The sequence below is a fragment of the Orbicella faveolata genome, unplaced genomic scaffold (assembly GCF_042242905.1).
Source record: "Orbicella faveolata isolate gen_17 unplaced genomic scaffold, um_ofav_v1 contig_1, whole genome shotgun sequence".
Classification (NCBI taxonomy): domain Eukaryota; kingdom Metazoa; phylum Cnidaria; class Anthozoa; order Scleractinia; family Merulinidae; genus Orbicella; species Orbicella faveolata.
The window spans coordinates 24422864-24441696 of NW_028301536.1; the positions used below are offsets into that span (position 1 = coordinate 24422864).

Genomic DNA, 18833 nt, shown 5'->3' on the forward strand with positions numbered 1-18833 from the left:
CCCCAAGTCAATTAGCCCCTAGCTGGTTAGCCTCCAACCAGAAGTCGCTTAGCCCCTATTCACGCTTAAAGAGTGAGAAATAGACGGTGTTTTCGACTTCTGGTTGGGGGTAAACAGTTCGGGGCTAATTGACTTGGGGGCTGAATGACCGGTTACCCTGACTGATCCCATTCGAGAGGAGTTAAAGCTCCCGAAACGGGGAGGCGGTATGGAAAGCTTTTTGTTCTTGAGTTGTATGTCTCCAGTACCCAATCTTATTAGCCAAGCACTTTGGAACGACAAAGCATATCATAAACTAAACCTCAGTGTTAACCACTTAACTTGTAGTTGTTTAATTTAGAACTGTTTTCACTCGAGTGTCGAGAGTAATTTGCGTTTACTTTGGTTTTGCATCACCACTCGAAGCGCCACTTAGTCATGTAATCAGAAGTAAAACCAAACCAATCGTGCCACGCTCGCACACGTTTTCCCACGCTTTGCTTTAGGCTCGATTTCCGCCGCTCACTCGAGTCCGGTCTGGCTCCTCCCCGAGAAGAGAGTTCGGCGGAGAAGCGCGAGCTCTTTTTTCGAACAGAGGCTGGTAACTTCGCGTCAGCCACATGTATTTGCCGCGAGTTTTGATTGGTTTAATGGACTGTATGTGTCCTTTGTGATGGGCCACGTTCGATATCATGGATCCGAGGCTTTCGGATCAAAATTACAAATTTTTTGTTTCTTTTGTCTCACAATTTCCAAAAGAGACTTGGAAACAAAGAAAACACAAGCAAATGTAGAAGTTTGTCCTGAAAGCCTCGTAGCCCTGTTAGAATATTGATATATCCATAGTACCCTCTACTAACTATGATATATCGAACGTGGCCTGTTGGCTAAAGTGTTAACTTTGGTTCTGCTTTTACGATGGTGTAATTTACAGAGACGCATGGTCGTGGACCAGCTTCGAAATTTAACACCGCTTCTGGTTGGCTCTGGTGGTCACCTGTGATATTAGAGCTTATTAAGGGTAGACAACTAAACATGGGTGGGTTCATCAAATAATTCATTTCTGCGCGAAGTGTACCTTAAAAACATTGAGCTTTCGTTTTTTCCGTTTCTTTGAACTATGAGCATTCAGTCAAAATAAGAAAATTCAAAAGCATAAATATTCATCGAGAAGTAGACACAACCGTTTTTCACCGGAGTACCCGAATTGACAGCTAATTGGTGTTTACTTAAATTTTTATTTTCCCTGGATGGGGACACTTTGAGGTGTTATTACAAATCAAAGGCAGCTGGTCCGATTTCAGTCAAATCTGGTCAGTTGATAGATTAACCCATCTCCAACAAAAGCGTGTTGGGGAAATTTCACAATTCTAAAAATTATTTCGTTGGGAGTCATTTCTGTGGGGCCACTCCGTAACTTTTTACAGCAATTTTCAAAATGTTCCGCAACTTTCGAGTGCAATAGAGCGTTTATACATGACATCACGACAGCCATATTGGTTGCGCAAAACAATGAAACGGCTGCCATGTTGTTGTCCCACACCAGTCCTGTGGTAGTTGAACACTTTTCTTATGTAAACACTTCCTTTTGTTCCAATAAATTTGCATGGCTGCTGGCCACGTGAGTGAAAACTCTCAATAGAATTAACAACGGAAAACCCCACCCTTTTTGCACGTTTGGGTTCCTGACTTAGGAAAAAAAAAGTAAAATAAAATTCCCAAAATATAGAAATCGTGTTCAGTTGGGACTTTGAAAAAAGTTGAATTATACCTTCCAGTTTAGACTTCGCGGAAAACTCGATAATTCTCTTTTCGGAAAACCTAATAAAATTTTTGAATAGCTAGATCTGTAAGTTTTAATTTGATATGGGGTTTAGGGTATCTCGGATGTAATCGGGCGGCGCTGCATTCGTTGGACTGAAGATACCCCGGTAACCATTAGTCAGTAGTGAATCCTGCTGAGGGGCTGAAACTGAACAGGTGTGGAACTGACCGCAACCAATGCATAGCGAAGCAAATTGATTAATGGGCAAGAATTAAAAGACCATGCACGCGAAGGGATAGGGGGACATACAGTTGAAGGTCGCCATACTAACGGTTGATTTTTGACTCCGTCGTGTACATTAAAAACTGAATTTTCGAATTCTGCCAGGTGACTTTCAAAGAAATGCCGCCGTGAATTTATATCTTTCATAGGGGTTACGTAAAGATATGAACTTTACATGTAACATTACAGGTATTTGCCAACTTATTAGGAGCTTGAAACAGGTTCTATTGATATTGTGAGGCCTTACAAGAATTGTATCTACCGCTAAAACAAGGCGTAAAAATGGCAGGAAATGTAAACAGTTCCCAGAAAAGCTGCTCTAGGACTATTTTTCTCAGAGTGTTTTTGAAATTTTCTTCAATTGTAGCGGTAAGTTTTGTTTCGTTCCTTGGCGGACACTTACTAAACTCGATTTATCCGTCAAACTACAAAGAAATAGGAACGGAAATGAATCCGATTGAGCAGAGAAGCACGAGCGATGTAGCTTCGCACATTAAAACACAACTCTTGAACTCGCTTAGAGCGGAAAATCTGGAAGAGAATTTAAGGTAAGCAATATCAAATGTTTTCTCATTTGTGACGATAAGTTTTTCCGCTCGGAACTGTATTTACGGTTGAACGAACACCGGGACTGTACAGAGCGGGGAACGTTCTAAAACACAGGGGGATTTAGCCCTGGGGGCACCACTTGGCTTCTTTTTTAGAAATTAGACGCCTTCTTAGAATAGGTCATTTTGTTTTGTGTAAATTAGGTCTTTCCACAAATATCACGTAAAATCGCCTAAATATCTTTCCGCCCTCAAAAATGTTTCTTAATATGACCAAAAATGACAAAAATGTTTCTTAATATCAAAAAAACCCTCTAAATATAAATTATGTTCATTCTAAAAATAAAGCGATTTTGAATCACTTAGTCCTAAATTTCGAAATTTTCTTGCAGTAGTTGAAGAAGTAACGGAGAAAGATTCAGGCGCTTCGATGTTTATTACCAGCATCCTTCATTTGGGGAAATTGCTGCTTTAAGTGATAAGGATTTTTTTTTCAACAACTGAACTGGAATGCTCGGCACAGATTAAGAAACTGGCGAGGAAAACACAGGGCTCGGCCAAGAAAAGCTATGAATATTTCTAAATATCCCTAAATTTTCAAAATATATTAATTTTTTCTAAATATCCCAAAAAATATTCGGATATTTGTGAAAGGCCTATTTGTTTTTCAGGTATTTTTCTAAAGAGCCACATTTGGCCGGCTCGAAACGCAATAACGACTTGGCGCAGCATATTGTCAAGAAATGGAAGGAGTATGGATTCGATCAAGTTGAGATGGCAAAGTATGACGTGTTGATGACCTCACCACGAAAAGATAGGAAAAGCAAAGTGGAAATTTACTGTCATGGCCAAGTTGTGTTCAGGTCACAATCACATGAAAAGGTTTGATTGAGTACTTTAAAACCCAAGCACAGAGCTAGGGTTCCCGGGGAGGACCCGTGGATGAGGGTGCTCGTCAGAAATTTTGAAAAAATCCCCTCAGAGGTACCAAGATCCTGTTTTGTGGGTGTGGCTTGACATTTTTTCACGCCTAGGAGGTACCAGTTCTAAAACACACATTATCTCCTGCCACATATGTTTCGTCTCAATACCCTTAACCCATTGAATCCTGGAGCTTTTGCCAAAAACGCATTTTTTGGACATTTTGGAGATTTTCAGGCAGGATATGGGCCAAATTAGCTCCAATCCACTCAAAAAGGCATTTGCAACATGACAGCACGCTTTTCTTTTCACTAGCACCGCGTTTTACGACATTTTTGCTCGGGCATGCGCAGAAATCAAAATATTGAGACGAGAAAGTGCATACATACATACATACATACATACATACATACATACATACATACATACATACATACATACATACATACATACATACATACATACATACATACATACATACATACATACATACATACATACATACATACATACATACATACATACATACATACATACATACATACATACATACATACATACATACATACATACATACATACATACATACATACATACATACATACATACATACATACATACATACATACATACATACATACATACATACATACATACATACATACATACATACATACATACATACATACATACATACATACATACATACATACATACATACATACATACATACATACATACATACATACATACATACATACATACATACATACATACATACATACATACATACATACATACATACATACATACATACATACATACATACATACATACATACATACATACATACATACATACATACATACATACATACATACATACATACATACATACATACATACATACATACATACATATGAGTAATAACGAAGAGGCAAGATTTGCTGTTACTCCGAGTTTCGTGCTTACGCACTCATCAGACAGTATTTAATGATAAGCATTCCTATCAACTAGATATATATACACGGTATTAAACAATAGGCTAATTGCTGGACTAGTTGCATTACAATAAGTGATAGTTATACTGGAAAACAATAGGTGTGAAGACAGAAATTACGGGGACGAGTATAAACTGCGTGGGTGCAGTACAATATAAAGAAAGTGTCAAGCGTTCTTCAAGTAGAATTTGTTCTCGTGCCGGCATTTAGAAATAAGTTCTGATCTTTTGTTTAGTAGATTGTCGTTGCTATGTTTGATAATCATTAGTTTTTCTGTGAGGCAGAGGTCGCATCGTTTGGAAATGTTGTTGTAGGGTCTTGCACGGCTAATAATTGACCATTTGATGTTGAAGTCTTGTTTTTTGTCGTGTAGTTGCCAGATGTATTTAGAAAGTTCGGTGCTGTTGATGTGTTTTCTGTGCTTAAATGTGGATTTGTGCTGCGAGAATCTCTGTTTGAATGTTCCTTCTGTCAGTCCAATGTAGTTCTTGGTTGTGTTGTTAGTTGTAACTTGTGCGTTGTAGATTACACTGGGAGTCAGGCATTTGTTGTCTAGCGGGCATTGGTCTTTTTTGCGGCAGTTGCATTGCTCTCCGGTGGTTGCGTTGGCGTTGTTGTCGGCGTTTGTTATTTTCATGTTGTGTTTGTTGATTACTGTTTTCATGTTGTCCATGCAACTGTAGCTGACTTTGACGTTGTTTTTGTTGAAGAGGCTGTGGTATTTATGTTGGTTCGGAAAGTGCTTAGATATGAGCTTCAGGAATGTTCTACCGATGTTTGTCTTTACGTTTTTACTAAATGGAGGGTTGTACCATATAATGTTTCTTTGTCTGTGTCTGTTGCGTCGGGGGCGTGTTGGTTGATTGTCTTCGTTGTAAATTAGTGTTTCAGAGTATCCGCTGGCTTTCAAAGCAGTTTCGTAGATTGGTTTGGCCTTGTTGAATTCGTGTTCGTTGCATGAGTTGGCGGAAATACGGCGATTGATGGATGCTGGAAGTTGCTTTATTATGTTAGGTGGGTGGTTAGACTTTGTGTTGATGTACTGCGGTTCGTCGTTAGGCTTTCTGTAGGGGCAGTAGGTCCCTTTTGTAAGATCGAAGGTGACGTCCAGGTAGTTAACAATTTTCATGTTAGTCTGTATGGTAATGTTGAGTCCATATGTCTTGAAGCGTCTTGTTATGTCCTTCCTTGTACGGTCTGCTTGAGGTCCAGAGATGTTTTTGACAGAAAGCCTAACGACGAACCGCAGTACATCAACACAAAGTCTAACCACCCACCTAACATAATAAAGCAACTTCCAGCATCCATCAATCGCCGTATTTCCGCCAACTCATGCAACGAACACGAATTCAACAAGGCCAAACCAATCTACGAAACTGCTTTGAAAGCCAGCGGATACTCTGAAACACTAATTTACAACAAAGACAATCAACCAACACGCCCCCGACGCAACAGACACAGACAAAGAAACATTATATGGTACAACCCTCCATTTAGTAAAAACGTAAAGACAAACATCGGTAGAACATTCCTGAAGCTCATATCTAAGCACTTTCCGAACCAACATAAATACCACAGCCTCTTCAACAAAAACAACGTCAAAGTCAGCTACAGTTGCATGGACAACATGAAAACAGTAATCAACAAACACAACATGAAAATAACAAACGCCGACAACAACGCCAACGCAACCACCGGAGAGCAATGCAACTGCCGCAAAAAAGACCAATGCCCGCTAGACAACAAATGCCTGACTCCCAGTGTAATCTACAACGCACAAGTTACAACTAACAACACAACCAAGAACTACATTGGACTGACAGAAGGAACATTCAAACAGAGATTCTCGCAGCACAAATCCACATTTAAGCACAGAAAACACATCAACAGCACCGAACTTTCTAAATACATCTGGCAACTACACGACAAAAAACAAGACTTCAACATCAAATGGTCAATTATTAGCCGTGCAAGACCCTACAACAACATTTCCAAACGATGCGACCTCTGCCTCACAGAAAAACTAATGATTATCAAACATAGCAACGACAATCTACTAAACAAAAGATCAGAACTTATTTCTAAATGCCGGCACGAGAACAAATTCTACTTGAAGAACGCTTGACACTTTCTTTATATTGTACTGCACCCACGCAGTTTATACTCGTCCCCGTAATTTCTGTCTTCACACCTATTGTTTTCCAGTATAACTATCACTTATTGTAATGCAACTAGTCCAGCAATTAGCCTATTGTTTAATACCGTGTATATATATCTAGTTGATAGGAATGCTTATCATTAAATACTGTCTGATGAGTGCGTAAGCACGAAACTCGGAGTAACAGCAAATCTTGCCTCTTCGTTATTACTCATATACTCAGCTCTACACTATATGTGTATTGAGCACTATTTTAATGGGATCTGCTACTTCCTCATATGGTTACATACATACATACATACAGACAGACAGACAGACAGACAGACAGACAGACAGACAGACAGACAGACATACTTGCGGTGATGTAAGGTTGTCCAGGGAAAAGAAACCTGGGTGAGCTTTGGCGAGAAACTGTCTTGCAGTGAATCCCAAGTGGCATGGAATGCCGCTCCAGTTCCCCATTCATTTATCGCATGGATAGAGAAAGTGAGAGTATAGATCAAGAGAGTCTTGCTTAAGAACATAGCACAGCGATGCATTGCTGGATCCATCGCACAATTCATTATATTCTTGGCTCGAAGTGAGAGGAAAGGTTCTTCCCCAGCCAGCGTCTCGTGCTAGCCGAGATTCAATTCGCTACCCAAGATTCAATTCGCTACCCAGAAGGTCACAGGCCCTATTGTAGCCTTTTGGTCCAGCATTTATTTATTGTGAACATTCTTTATTTTCTCGACAGATTTTACGAAAGGATGAAAAGAAAACTAAAGACTTACCATTTTTTCTGGGTTTCTCCCCCAGTGGGGTGGTGGAAAGAGACGTTGTGTATGCCAACTTTGGCACTGTAGAGGATTTTAGGAAGCTGAAAGCTATGGGCGTGTCTCTGAAAGATAAAATTGTTCTTGTGCGCCAAGGAAGAGTATTTAGAGGAAACAAGGTTGGTATTGTACCTATGTGTTTACACAGATGTAACACACCTTGAAGTACCAGGCTCAATTGCTAGTTTAAAAAATGTTTCAGTAACATGACGTAATCACTGGCAAGAGATAATGATCATTTCCTCTTGTCACTGGATATTACACACTGACTTCATGTTATGTATAATGGTCCGTCACAACAGTCACATACTGAGCTTGGGCTCTCCTGTGAGCAACTTAAATCCGCGCGCGCGTCAGCACTTCACTTTGACTGGCTTGTTTTGAGTACGTTTATGCAAGTTATTCTGGATTCTCTCTTCTCCTACCTGGGTTCAACCCCTTGATAGAGCCGGAACTGAAGAGAGAGTACAGGTACTAGACTGAAGATTGATTACTTTGGAAATAAGGCCTTCTTTGGAGATCAACTTTTCCACACTTAACACTATCTTGTCTTCTTTAAACCCTGTCATATTTCGTCATACGTACTGTGAATTGTAAATCGCGTCCCTAGTTTGCAGCTTTTCTTTTCTGCTTTGATCATCTTAAAATAGAACAGATTACACAAATTTCCCTTTATCTCTTTCATCATCTTCTTGGAAAGGTCTTCAACGCTGCTTCACACGGGGCCTCTGGGGCCCTTATCTACACTGACCCTGCACAGTTTGCACCAGAAGGAAACGAAAACACTTTCCCACGATCTTGGTGGCTTCCAGACTCTGGAATTCAGCGTGGATCATCGATGGGCGGGACGGGGCCTGGAGACCCACTCACCCCAGGCTTTCCCTCTAGTGATGGTATATATCGTCAGCCACTCAACGAAAGTGGCCTGCCAACAATTCCAGCCTTTGAACTGTCGTATGGAGATGCGGAAGAGATACTTCGTCGAATGAAAGGTGAGTTTCATACAGCATTCTCCAGGTTTTTCTTCTGAAGGTGCTTGCAACGTTGACTGAAATGTCGCCAGAATTGTTCCGATCGCCTTTCGTGGAGCTTAACGTCACGATCCTCATACGTTTTGGTGTTTTTTGTTTTGTGAAAACAACTCTCCTGTTTTGCGTGTTTTAGCAAGCTCACAGAAAACGGAATACCTCTGCCATATGCCATCACTGTGTTATTGATATCTTTCAGCTGGTGAATCAATACCGTATTTCAGTGAGACTACTTCAACCAAAGTCACCCTAGACATTCTGTGTAGATTGACCAATAGGGCTTGAGTATAAAAATGGTCATAGCTTCTGCAATGTGCAGCTTGCATAGAACGATGATTTGCGAGGTTTTCATCCGTCAATTTGCACAGACGTTTGTCTGGTGTCCTGGGTTGGAGTTATGGTAATGTCATCAGTAATGATAGTGAATATCGTTTTAAAGGCAAAGCGAAGCGGCTTTACGAATCAGTTATAAGCGCATCATAAGATGTCATGGAGTTTATGGGTTCAAATCATGTTGAAGCCACATAGTTGGTGAAACGGGGCTTTTCCAACTGGGACGTAATACGTGATTTATGTTACAATAAAGAAGTGAACACCATATGTTATACAGTCACGACATTTAGAAACTTGGAACCAATGTTGAACTTCACAACCCTGAGCAAGTGCTCTCAAATATCCGTAGTGTTTTGCACAGAATAATAAATTATTTGGCAAGTGTCTCGTTTTCTTATTTCTGGTTTAGAAAATCAAAGCTCCCAGACTCCAATCTAAATTATAATCAGATTGCGAACATTTTATTTTAACATTACATGTTTGAATTTTTGTTTCTGCAGGTCGTAAGGCACCTAAAAGCTGGCAAGGGGGTTTAAGTTTAAAATATCGCCTTGGACCAGGATTTAGAGACGAAAATCTTTCGTTACGGATGGAAGTTAACAATGATCTGGAAACTAAAACCATCTACAATGTCATTGGTCAAATCAGAGGCGCCGAGGAACCTGACCGTTATGTGCTCATGGGAAATCATCGAGATGCCTGGGTGTTTGGCGCTGCCGATGCGGTCAGCGGTACGTCGGTGTTAATGGAAGTGTCACGTGGTCTGGGAGAGTTGCTCAAAACGGGATGGCGGCCTCGCCGGACCATAATGCTGTGCAGCTGGGATGCAGAGGAAGTGTTTGTTGTTGGGTCAGCGGAGTGGGTTGAGGAAAATGCTCTGATTCTTCAGGATCGTGCTGTTGGTTACCTAAACATGGACGTGGCAGTTAATGGCAATTTCACTCTTAACGTGGACGCAAATCCTTTACTTCAAGAAGTGGCTGTTTCCTTGACAAAAGAAGTTTGTGATCCCACAGTTTCACACTCGTGCAAAAGCATGTACGAAGTGATGCTGGAGAGAGATGTCACGAAACATGTCAACGGCACGCCGGTCACTGATAATTTGTCATTCGGAAGTGACTACGCCCTTTTCTACCAGTTCACTGGAGTTTCGTGTGTTGATTGGTCTTATATCTTTGGAGGAATGTATGGAATACGAAGATCATATCCTGTATATCATTCCATACACGACACTTATTATTGGATGAAAACTTTCGTTGATCCTGAATTTAAAACTCATCTCGCCGTGGCAAAATTTGCCGCGATTTTTCTTCTGAAATTGTCCGAGTCGGAACTGTTACCTTTCAATACGACAACCTATGGGGAACTGTTACGGTCAAAAGCTCACTCTCTAGAAGCGAACGCTCGTCTTAAATCACACGACATCAGCACGGTTGCCTTTTCTCGCGCGGTAGAGAATTTTGCGAGAATTTCGCGTGAGTTTCAAAGAAACAAGTTTAAAGGGGGACCTCAGAAACTGCGCATGCTTAACGATCAAATGATGCAACTGGAGAAAGCGTTTATACAAACGACGGAGAAGAACGATCATAAACAGTTACGGCATGTTATTTACGGACCTAACCTTTCAAACCTTTACGGCGGTGTTTATTTCCCTCGGGTACACTACGCACTGATTAAAGCGGAAAAAACAGGAGACTGGAAACTAGTGGAGAAAGAAATATCATTGTTGACTTATGCAATTAATTCTGCTGCAAACGTTTTGAAACCGATCTAAAAATCATGTCGAGTCTAGAGATGCTTAATCCTACTTGAATTTCCTTTATTGCCTAAGTTTATTGTTACAGACATAAGTTGTCTTTCGAACAGTATATGAAGTAAGCAAATGTTGAAAAAAATAATACGGAACAAGAGAAAATGAGGTCAGATCATGGTCTCTTCTACGGAATTAAAGAACGTGTTGGAATTTCTCGCCAATTGTACTCCAAAAGTTAAATGGCTTTTTTGAAGGTCTCCTTTGTTACTTGGCGTTTTCTTACTCTCCGCTGTTCATGACAGGCGGATCATTTTCACATAAGGAAGGTAAAGGTGAAGTCTGCATACATGCCAAGTGGCCCATCAGGCCGGAGCTTATCTCGGTTTCTGTAGCATGAAGCGACTAGGAGTATTTCTACTTCCCCCTGGATGGGATGCTAGTCCATCGCAGGGTTACCCCCCAGCATTAAATTCGCCGGTACCCATTTATACACATTGGTGGAGAGAGGCACTGTGAGAGTAAAGTGTCTTGCCCAAAAACACAACACAATGTCCCAGGCCAGGGCTCGAACCCGGACCGCTCGATCCCGGAGACGAGCGCACTCACCATGAGGCCACCGCGCCTCCCCCTTTCACATAAGGAACTGGACTGTAAATAGCAGGCTACGTGAGATAGTCAAGTACATATTTGAAGTACTGTCAAACGACTTCACCCCTCGTTCCTGCTCTTTCTTCTGTAGTTCAGCCATTAAACTTCAGTTTTGACTGGTATTGAAGGAAAGGTAAAAGGTGAGGTTAAGTGGCATACGAGCCAAGTAACCCATCGGGCCGGAGCTTATCCCGGTTTCTGTAGCATGAAGCGACTAGGAATATTTCTACTCTCCCTGGATGGGATGCTGGTCATCGCAGAATTACCCCCAGCATCAAGTTCACCGGTACCCATTTAAACACATGCGTGGAGAGAGGCACTGTGAGAGTAAAGGGTCTTGCCCTAGAACACAACAGAATGTCCCCGATCCCGGTAGGGCTCTTGGAATCCCAATAAAAAAACCTACGCATTAACCTTGAATCTCGAACAAAAATACTGACTTCAGTATTATAAAGAGTCCACAGATTTCTTTAATACACAAAAGCAGTGATAGTTATGAAGATCTGTATTTTGTACAAAGCTCCCTCCATTGAAAATTAATAATCGGGCAATCAATACACGTTTCATTTATATTTGATTTAATCTCTCTGTGTAACGTTCCTTATCGATATTCTCCCCATAACAGCTAAGTATTTACATGAACACGCATCCATACCCGACTTTTACAATGACTTCGTTTTGGCAAATTAAACCTAACAAGTTGTTACAGTTGGGCCTGCAGTCGCGCCCATCTGTACAAGCCGAGCGCGTCATTTCCGTTTCATTTCACGAGTGGAATAGAGCAAGGGCCTTAACATAGTTTTCTTGAGAATTCTGAGCGTTGAGAAAGGGAAAGAATAACGTTTATTCTTCCCTCAAACGAGTGAGAAATCTATACATGCATTTAGTTCTGGGAACGAGAATACCGAACGTATCAGTAGAAGTTCTATATCTTTTCAAGATTTCGAAGAGCGCATGAAAGCTCGGGGCACGAGAAGCAGAGGAGAGAAAAAACAACGACAACAACAAAACAAAGAGAGATGGAGAGTCTTGCGTCCCACGTTGTTACATGCTTTTCGTGCTATTGAAGAAGGAAAGGACTGGTGTTCAGGTAAAGTATCTATTTTCTAGTTCAGTACTGTTCAGTACTGATCGGCAAACAAGCTATTGTCTAGTCCTTTATCCTCATTATGCCCCTTTGTGTCTAGGGAAGAATGCTTGCTCGATATTTCTGTTCATTCTGTTGTTTCACGTGAATTTTCATTTCTTTTCTTCGTTCCGCGGTGTTTTTAATCTTATCTATTCTCGCCTGACGTTCCATTTCTCGTTGTTTCAACTGATCTTCCCTATCTAGTCCCATTCTTCTCTCGGTTACCAAGCGATCGTGGTGAGCTTCCACTCTCCTTTGCTCGCGATCCTTCAGTCCACTCTGCAGAAGAAAATGAGAACAGAGTTAAAATGACAGTAGGGAGCGCGTGCATCGAAAGCAGGAGAACGAGATAAAGTTTACTAAAGAGAACGAAGAGAGAGAGCGAAGGTGTAGAGAGGAACTGACAGAGGACAATTACGCATTAGACTAACAATACTGTGCTACTCACCTAATTGAGAATTTGGAGACCGCAGTTCGCCACTTTAGAAACGCGTAGAAATCTCGGGTGTCTCATCTCGTAGTCGCTTGTGGGATCGCTACTGGGATCGCTACTGGGCACAACACAGCTTCCCGTGTTTTGTTTTGTCCCTGTAACGGTCCCACAAGCCACCTCGAGATGAGACTTTCATAGGTTTCTTCTCGTTTCTAAAGTGGCGAATATTGACGTATCACTCGCAGTGTCAGCAGGTGAATTAACGGTTACCCGTACGGGGTTTTCAATCTGAAAGCGTTAGTATTGATGGAATTACGGCAAAGTTTGCCGATTGGAGTTATCTTCTAGGGAAACTACAATGCTTTCCCGGTGTAAAATGACTACAATTTCGGTAAATTTGCGTTCAGGAAATGCGGCAAGGAACCTTTGGCTGGCAAGACAGAAAGAAACCCCAGGGAAATCTGTTTACTCGTTGCGTCCGCCCTAGGAATCTCCATCTCCTTTCCCGGAAGGGTTTAGTGAACACGTACCAGTCTTTGCGACTCCTGTTCTTGTGCGGCTCTTTCATAACTGTTCTCCATTTCCTCGTGTTGTGTTCTTCGTTCTCTCATGGCTTCGATCCGCGAGTGTTTCCACGTCTCGGCCTTTTCTTGTCTCTCTCGTTCCTTTTGGCAAATCTTTTCACTTGATTGCTTTTTGCTATCCATTCTGTCGCTTTCTTGTCGGGCTTTTTCTGCGGACTTCTCGGAAATTTGACGAGTTCGTTCGTCAACCATTTTTCTGCAAAAAAGTGAATCGTCACTTGTCGCATCTTTTGTTACTGTTTGACAAATTCCGAAATTAATACTGAAAACGTTCTGTGGCATTATTGAGGTGCATATACAAGTGTCGTTTACCTGTGCATCCCAAAGTGACACAAAGGTACCAGAAAGACGTTTCAAAGGAAACATGCGAAAAAAGTAAAATTAAACCATAGTCTACAAATAGCTTATTTGAATGTAAGCCCTTTGGATTTCATCTTAAAAAAAAAAAACAAAAAAAAACAAAAAAAAAAAAACACAAAGCTTTGCTCTGACGAAGACCTAACGCTCGTAACGTCAACTTCGCAAACTTGCTACGGTGGTGAATTTAAATTTATCGACGTCACGTTGAAGAAAAGCTACATGTAAGTGTTAAACTGTACGAAACTGGTTCTGCTTAGGCACCTGTGATAGTCTTGTCTAGCCCGTTCTTTCTGTTGTTTCTCCATGGAATCCTTCGCTATCTGTGCATGGTATCTCTGGTTTGCGTCTCTCTTTGTCTCAAGTCGTTTCCTGTCTTTCCTATTTTTCTCGATATCTCCTCGACCCAGTCCATCCTCCCAATTGGACGACCGCTTCACTTCAGCACCGGCGTATTCAGGTCGCCAATTGCCATCAGAACCGGTGTTGAATTTGTTATCTTAGAACGCCAAAAGTCAAATATTAGAGATCGTAAATGGTAACTTTCTGCTGGAGAAAACTATTCAGCTAGTTTACAGGTATTGCCATTTCAAAAGAACATTTCAACACCAAGCAGAAATAGAGGAATTAACGATAACTAGAAAAATATTCCATCCCTGGTTTCTCTGTCTTTTAAAGTCAGGGAAGAAATTCAATTTTGTTTTCTGCCAAGAGGTGGGTGGGGGATGGCTAGGAGTGACTGAACACTACAGTGCTGCAAAATCTAAACAGTTTAGTTCTTCTAGGTAGTACAAAATTTCTTTATTTTCCAGAGTATAGCTGATGGGTTGATGAGACACGTTGCCCAACGTTTAAGTACTCAGTAGAAGCTCCTTTAAGTCCGAGCGAGGCTGCCTTCTTTCAGTTTGATCCCCTCTATTGTACTGGCTCTTTTCCCTGCACCCCTGTATTACTGATATGATTTATGGTTATAATAAGTAGTTATACTACCTGTTGCTGGTGGGAACGGTACTCCTTTAGATGACTGGTACTCATGGTGTCTGAGTTGTGGTGGACCAGACCTTGCTGCTGTGTTTCCAGTATTTTTCCATTGATGGTGTGGATGCCAGTCTTCACCATCAAATTTTTTGTCTGTAAGTTAATTATCAACAACTCTGGTCATTAGCTTGAACTCCACAAGAAAACCTGCTTGGGTCATTGCCCATCATTTACATCACTACTAAGCAATCAATGTCAAAACTTGTAGACTTCAATTATGTTACCTTCCATGTGGGTAAAGAGATGACAAAAATATCTGAGAGAGTTCATCTTTAATATAGTATATCAAGACAATCAGCTGAATGACAAATGGACTGTACCATCATTGACCAGGCGTAAGGTCAAGATGGCTGGATGTTGGCCAAGATGCAGTTAAGGACAAAATAAGCAAAATAAAGAGCAATTGGCCAATATCCAACCATCTTCACCAAACAAGTTTGGTCAATAAGGGATTTAATACAAAGCATCAAGAACACCATTTTCTTGTGGGTGTCAATGGGTTATCCCAACCACAGCACAGGATTTGGGTCATCTTGCCCACTTGCAGAGTTAGTCACGTGATAAAACAGCATATTACCTGTCCCACATGGAAAAGGCACACCTGCCACACTCTGATATTCCTGGTATCCTGGGCGTTGGTTTTTGTCATCTCGCACTTCTGCTGGCTTTGCCAGTGCTGTCTCTCTGAATCTTGCAGGTCGTGGAGGCACCCCTGAACTCCACAAGCGCCAACGTCTTTTGGTCTCTGGTCTTCCACCAGCTTTTGAAAGTGGTGTTCCCACAGGCACGACTGGGTCTGTATATCTTTTAAAATCTGTCAAAATTCAGTACAAGTTACAAAGCTTTTTTAAAATTTCAGGTGAAGAGAGTTTAGGTGGTTAAATGGTTACAATAAGCCTCATTTGATACATTGTAATATTACCAGTTTCAATTGGTTACTATGGAAATGCGATGCTCACCTATATCTTCAGTTCTGACACAAACATCAAAGGTTTCTTGTCTATACCCATTTCTGTCTTCAATGTCTACCACTTCATCTATGTCAGTATCAGACAAATTCTCTTCAGGCTCCCCCTCCTCATCAAACCGCACCCTATCCAGCAAATGTCTGTTTCTCTCAAGCTGTGATTTGATTTTGTCAGTTAGGGCTTCTTTTGAATCATGCTTGGATGTTCCCTGTTTTGGTTGCCGTGGAGGGCTAAATGGTCGCTGCCATGTTGTGTGAACAGGAGGGGGTCTTCCTTGGTAGGGTGGAGTTGATGTGTCAGCAGCAAGCCTGATTTTCCGTCGTTGGGATTCGGGTAGCTGAAGTTCAGTTACAATGCGATCGAACACAGCAAGTGGTATTCTTACAGCAACTCCGGGTGATAACTGCTCCGTTTGGCCATTGTAAAAGGCAACAAGAAGGTCACCTCCTTCAAAACCTATTAGCAAATAACATAAATTAGTGCGTGATCCAGTAACACGGGCAAGTTATATGTACAACTGTAAGTTGCATTAGTGCATGAATTCTGTACATGAATTTGATGTTGTTTTATCAGAAACAGAACCAAATAAGTGAACCACATCTAGAGTATGATCATAATCACTTTTCCCCTTAGTTTATCTAGCAAGAAGCATAAAAGTAGCAAAAGGGACAAAATTGGTCACACAAACTCTGTAGGGGCTGTGGGTCTCTCCCCCTGGTGTTCCCTTGCATTTTTTCCACTCCCGCTGTTGGACACTCCCTTAACAAACTAAGGGGAAAGAGGGATGGCATGTTATCTATGCAAATGCTGGTAATTTATTCACGTTCACAGAACCAAATTAGCATTTAATCGTTACCTTGTGGCTGAAGATCTCGGCGGTCCACTCCATCAAGAACAGTGCCTGGTCCATAACGCCCGTCATTCTGCCATGGAGCTAATACTTTGTCTCCAATACATACATGGTGTCTTATGGCATCTTTGTAAGCAATCATATCAAACAGAGGTACCTCCTGTAGGTGTGGCTTGTGCAGGGCTGGGCATTGGTCGAACTCAACTACAAATGTATCATTTTCTCCCTGAAATGAATCAATAAATAGGAACTCAAGTTGAATTCATCCAGCATGTATTTCATTCATTCCTTGAGAGAGATATTTACTTGTGGAATACCTACCGGTAGTGTTCTGGCAAATCAAATTTATCCATCATAATAATTATCCCAACCTTTGACTCTAATACAGAGCATAAAATAATCATGTTTCATTCCACAACTAAGCCTGCACAAAGGCTGTATATGTTCAGGGATTAATATGGGTGGTGAATGGTAAATGTGAGACTTTAGGAGAAGGTGAGACTATTTTATTTTTTCTGTGCGAGACTGCAACTTCTAAATGCGAGCTTGAGACATTCAGGTTCTAAGATGTTCAGATGTCATTTAAGATGATATAAAAAATAAACAAATCGTTACTTCCGACTTTCTTAGCCTTGAACAAAATCATGACTGCAAGGCAGCTTTGTGAAAAAAATTGAGACTGCAAGACAGCTTTGTGAAAAAATTGAGACTGTGAGACACACACAAACACTAAAAAATGAGAATGCACTAGACCCATGAAATTCATGAAAATTTTGCGAGACCCATGGTTTTTAAGGGACAATTTGCCACCCCTAATAATGCATGGAAGGGGGATGTAGGACTGATTTTTCTTGTCATTTCACCCATCCACCTGTAATCTACTATCTCACAGCATGGAGCCTGCTAGCAGCTATCATAACCTGGTGCTGATGATATACCTGTTCTTTTATAACTGCCATGTAAAAGAGACCATCGGAATCTTTTCTTGCCAACACCTTCATGCCTTTCATTATACTGGCAGCTACAGGCACATTTGTACGGGTAGTAGACTTTTCATTGTCTTTAGACAGCCCTCGAGATGCCAAAACTGCATCAGCATACTGAAGGACCTTCGATGTTCCTCTCTCCTGATCATACTTACTCCATGAAACATACGGAATAGGGACAGTTCCGTGGGGTGCCCTAAGGAGCGTGACTGGGGTTCCTGGATCATAAATCCTCGGGACAAACCCTGATGCGGGGGGTGCAGAGGTTGGCCGTTCAAGCCTGGAGGAGTTTACACTGAATACGTTCGTCAGGTTGGGTGATAAGAATTCGCCATCATAATGTCGCATGAATTCAGTCTTCTGATTGAAGATCGGCGTGACTTTCTGGATCCTTCCATAAAGTGTAAGGCTTATGGTGTGGAAAGAGCCCTTGGTAATTTTAGCCAACTGTTCCAAGAATTCCTTTGCGGCAGGATCCGAGTGCGTGCCAGTGAGATATATAGCATGTATGGGCCGACCTTTGTGTAGACGACGGACGTTTTCCAATATGACTGGAGGACTCTGATCAGGCAGACCATCGGTAACTAGATAAATAGCGTCCATTCCATCATCGTCGTACGCTTCGATCAAAGCTTCCATAGTGTTTGTTGATGTTCCACACTTCAGTTTGTGGATCCAGTCGCTAGCGATGCTAACTGTACGGGGAGTACAAGCCACTAATCTGTCTGCCCATTTGTTGACCTCTTCGTTAAATTCAATGATGTTGAACATGGTATCCCTGCCAGAAATCGCGCGCGCGAACAATATTTCGAGCAAGTGTTCTTTGACGACGTCGAAACTGTGGTACATTGAACCCGAGGTGTCGAGAAGAAACACAACATTCTTTTCATAAACATTTCCGAAGATCGTAGGTCTTCCACGAAGAGGGGCGACTTGCTGACTATAGGAAGGACTAACCATTTTGGAGAGGAACGTCTGATCAAAGAAGAAAGCACATTAGAGCTACTGATCGCAGTCACTTTGGCGCGTGCCAAACTTGTTGATGTTGCCATGCAGTCGCCAAGGGACCAACGGTTAACCGCTGACATACATTCAGTGACAAAGTTTACTCACAGGAGACGGACCAGTGGGAACAAATACCCCAAAGAAAACTTTTACTTTGTTAGCAATCAAGTGTTTTTTCCCAAAATACAGAAGCTAAATATGAAGTAAAAAGAGCGATTTCTTAGTGGGCGATTCTGAACATTTTGGGGGATT

General features: G+C 41.5%; 2 protein-coding genes across 2 annotated transcripts; one reads left to right on the top strand and one right to left on the bottom strand.

Moving 5' to 3' along the window:
- Window positions 1-17: 17 nt before the first annotated feature.
- On the top strand, window positions 18-10804 carry LOC110066391 (N-acetylated-alpha-linked acidic dipeptidase 2-like). Its single transcript, XM_020773616.2, has 5 exons — window positions 18-2574; window positions 3246-3456; window positions 7391-7588; window positions 8170-8461; window positions 9331-10804. The coding sequence occupies exons 1-5, from the start codon at window positions 2309-2311 to the stop codon at window positions 10602-10604; spliced, it is 2241 nt and encodes a 746-aa protein (XP_020629275.1). The 5' UTR covers window positions 18-2308; the 3' UTR covers window positions 10605-10804.
- An 874-nt stretch (window positions 10805-11678) lies between these two features.
- Window positions 11679-18626, bottom strand: LOC110066436 (uncharacterized). Its single transcript, XM_020773662.2, has 8 exons — window positions 17529-18626; window positions 16597-16816; window positions 15732-16196; window positions 15350-15586; window positions 14725-14865; window positions 13999-14233; window positions 13324-13573; window positions 11679-12639 (listed from the first exon to the last, which is right to left on the bottom strand). Exons 1-8 carry the CDS (start codon window positions 18534-18536, stop codon window positions 12415-12417), a joined length of 2781 nt encoding a protein of 926 aa, XP_020629321.1. The 5' UTR covers window positions 18537-18626; the 3' UTR covers window positions 11679-12414.
- Window positions 18627-18833: the final 207 nt, after the last annotated feature.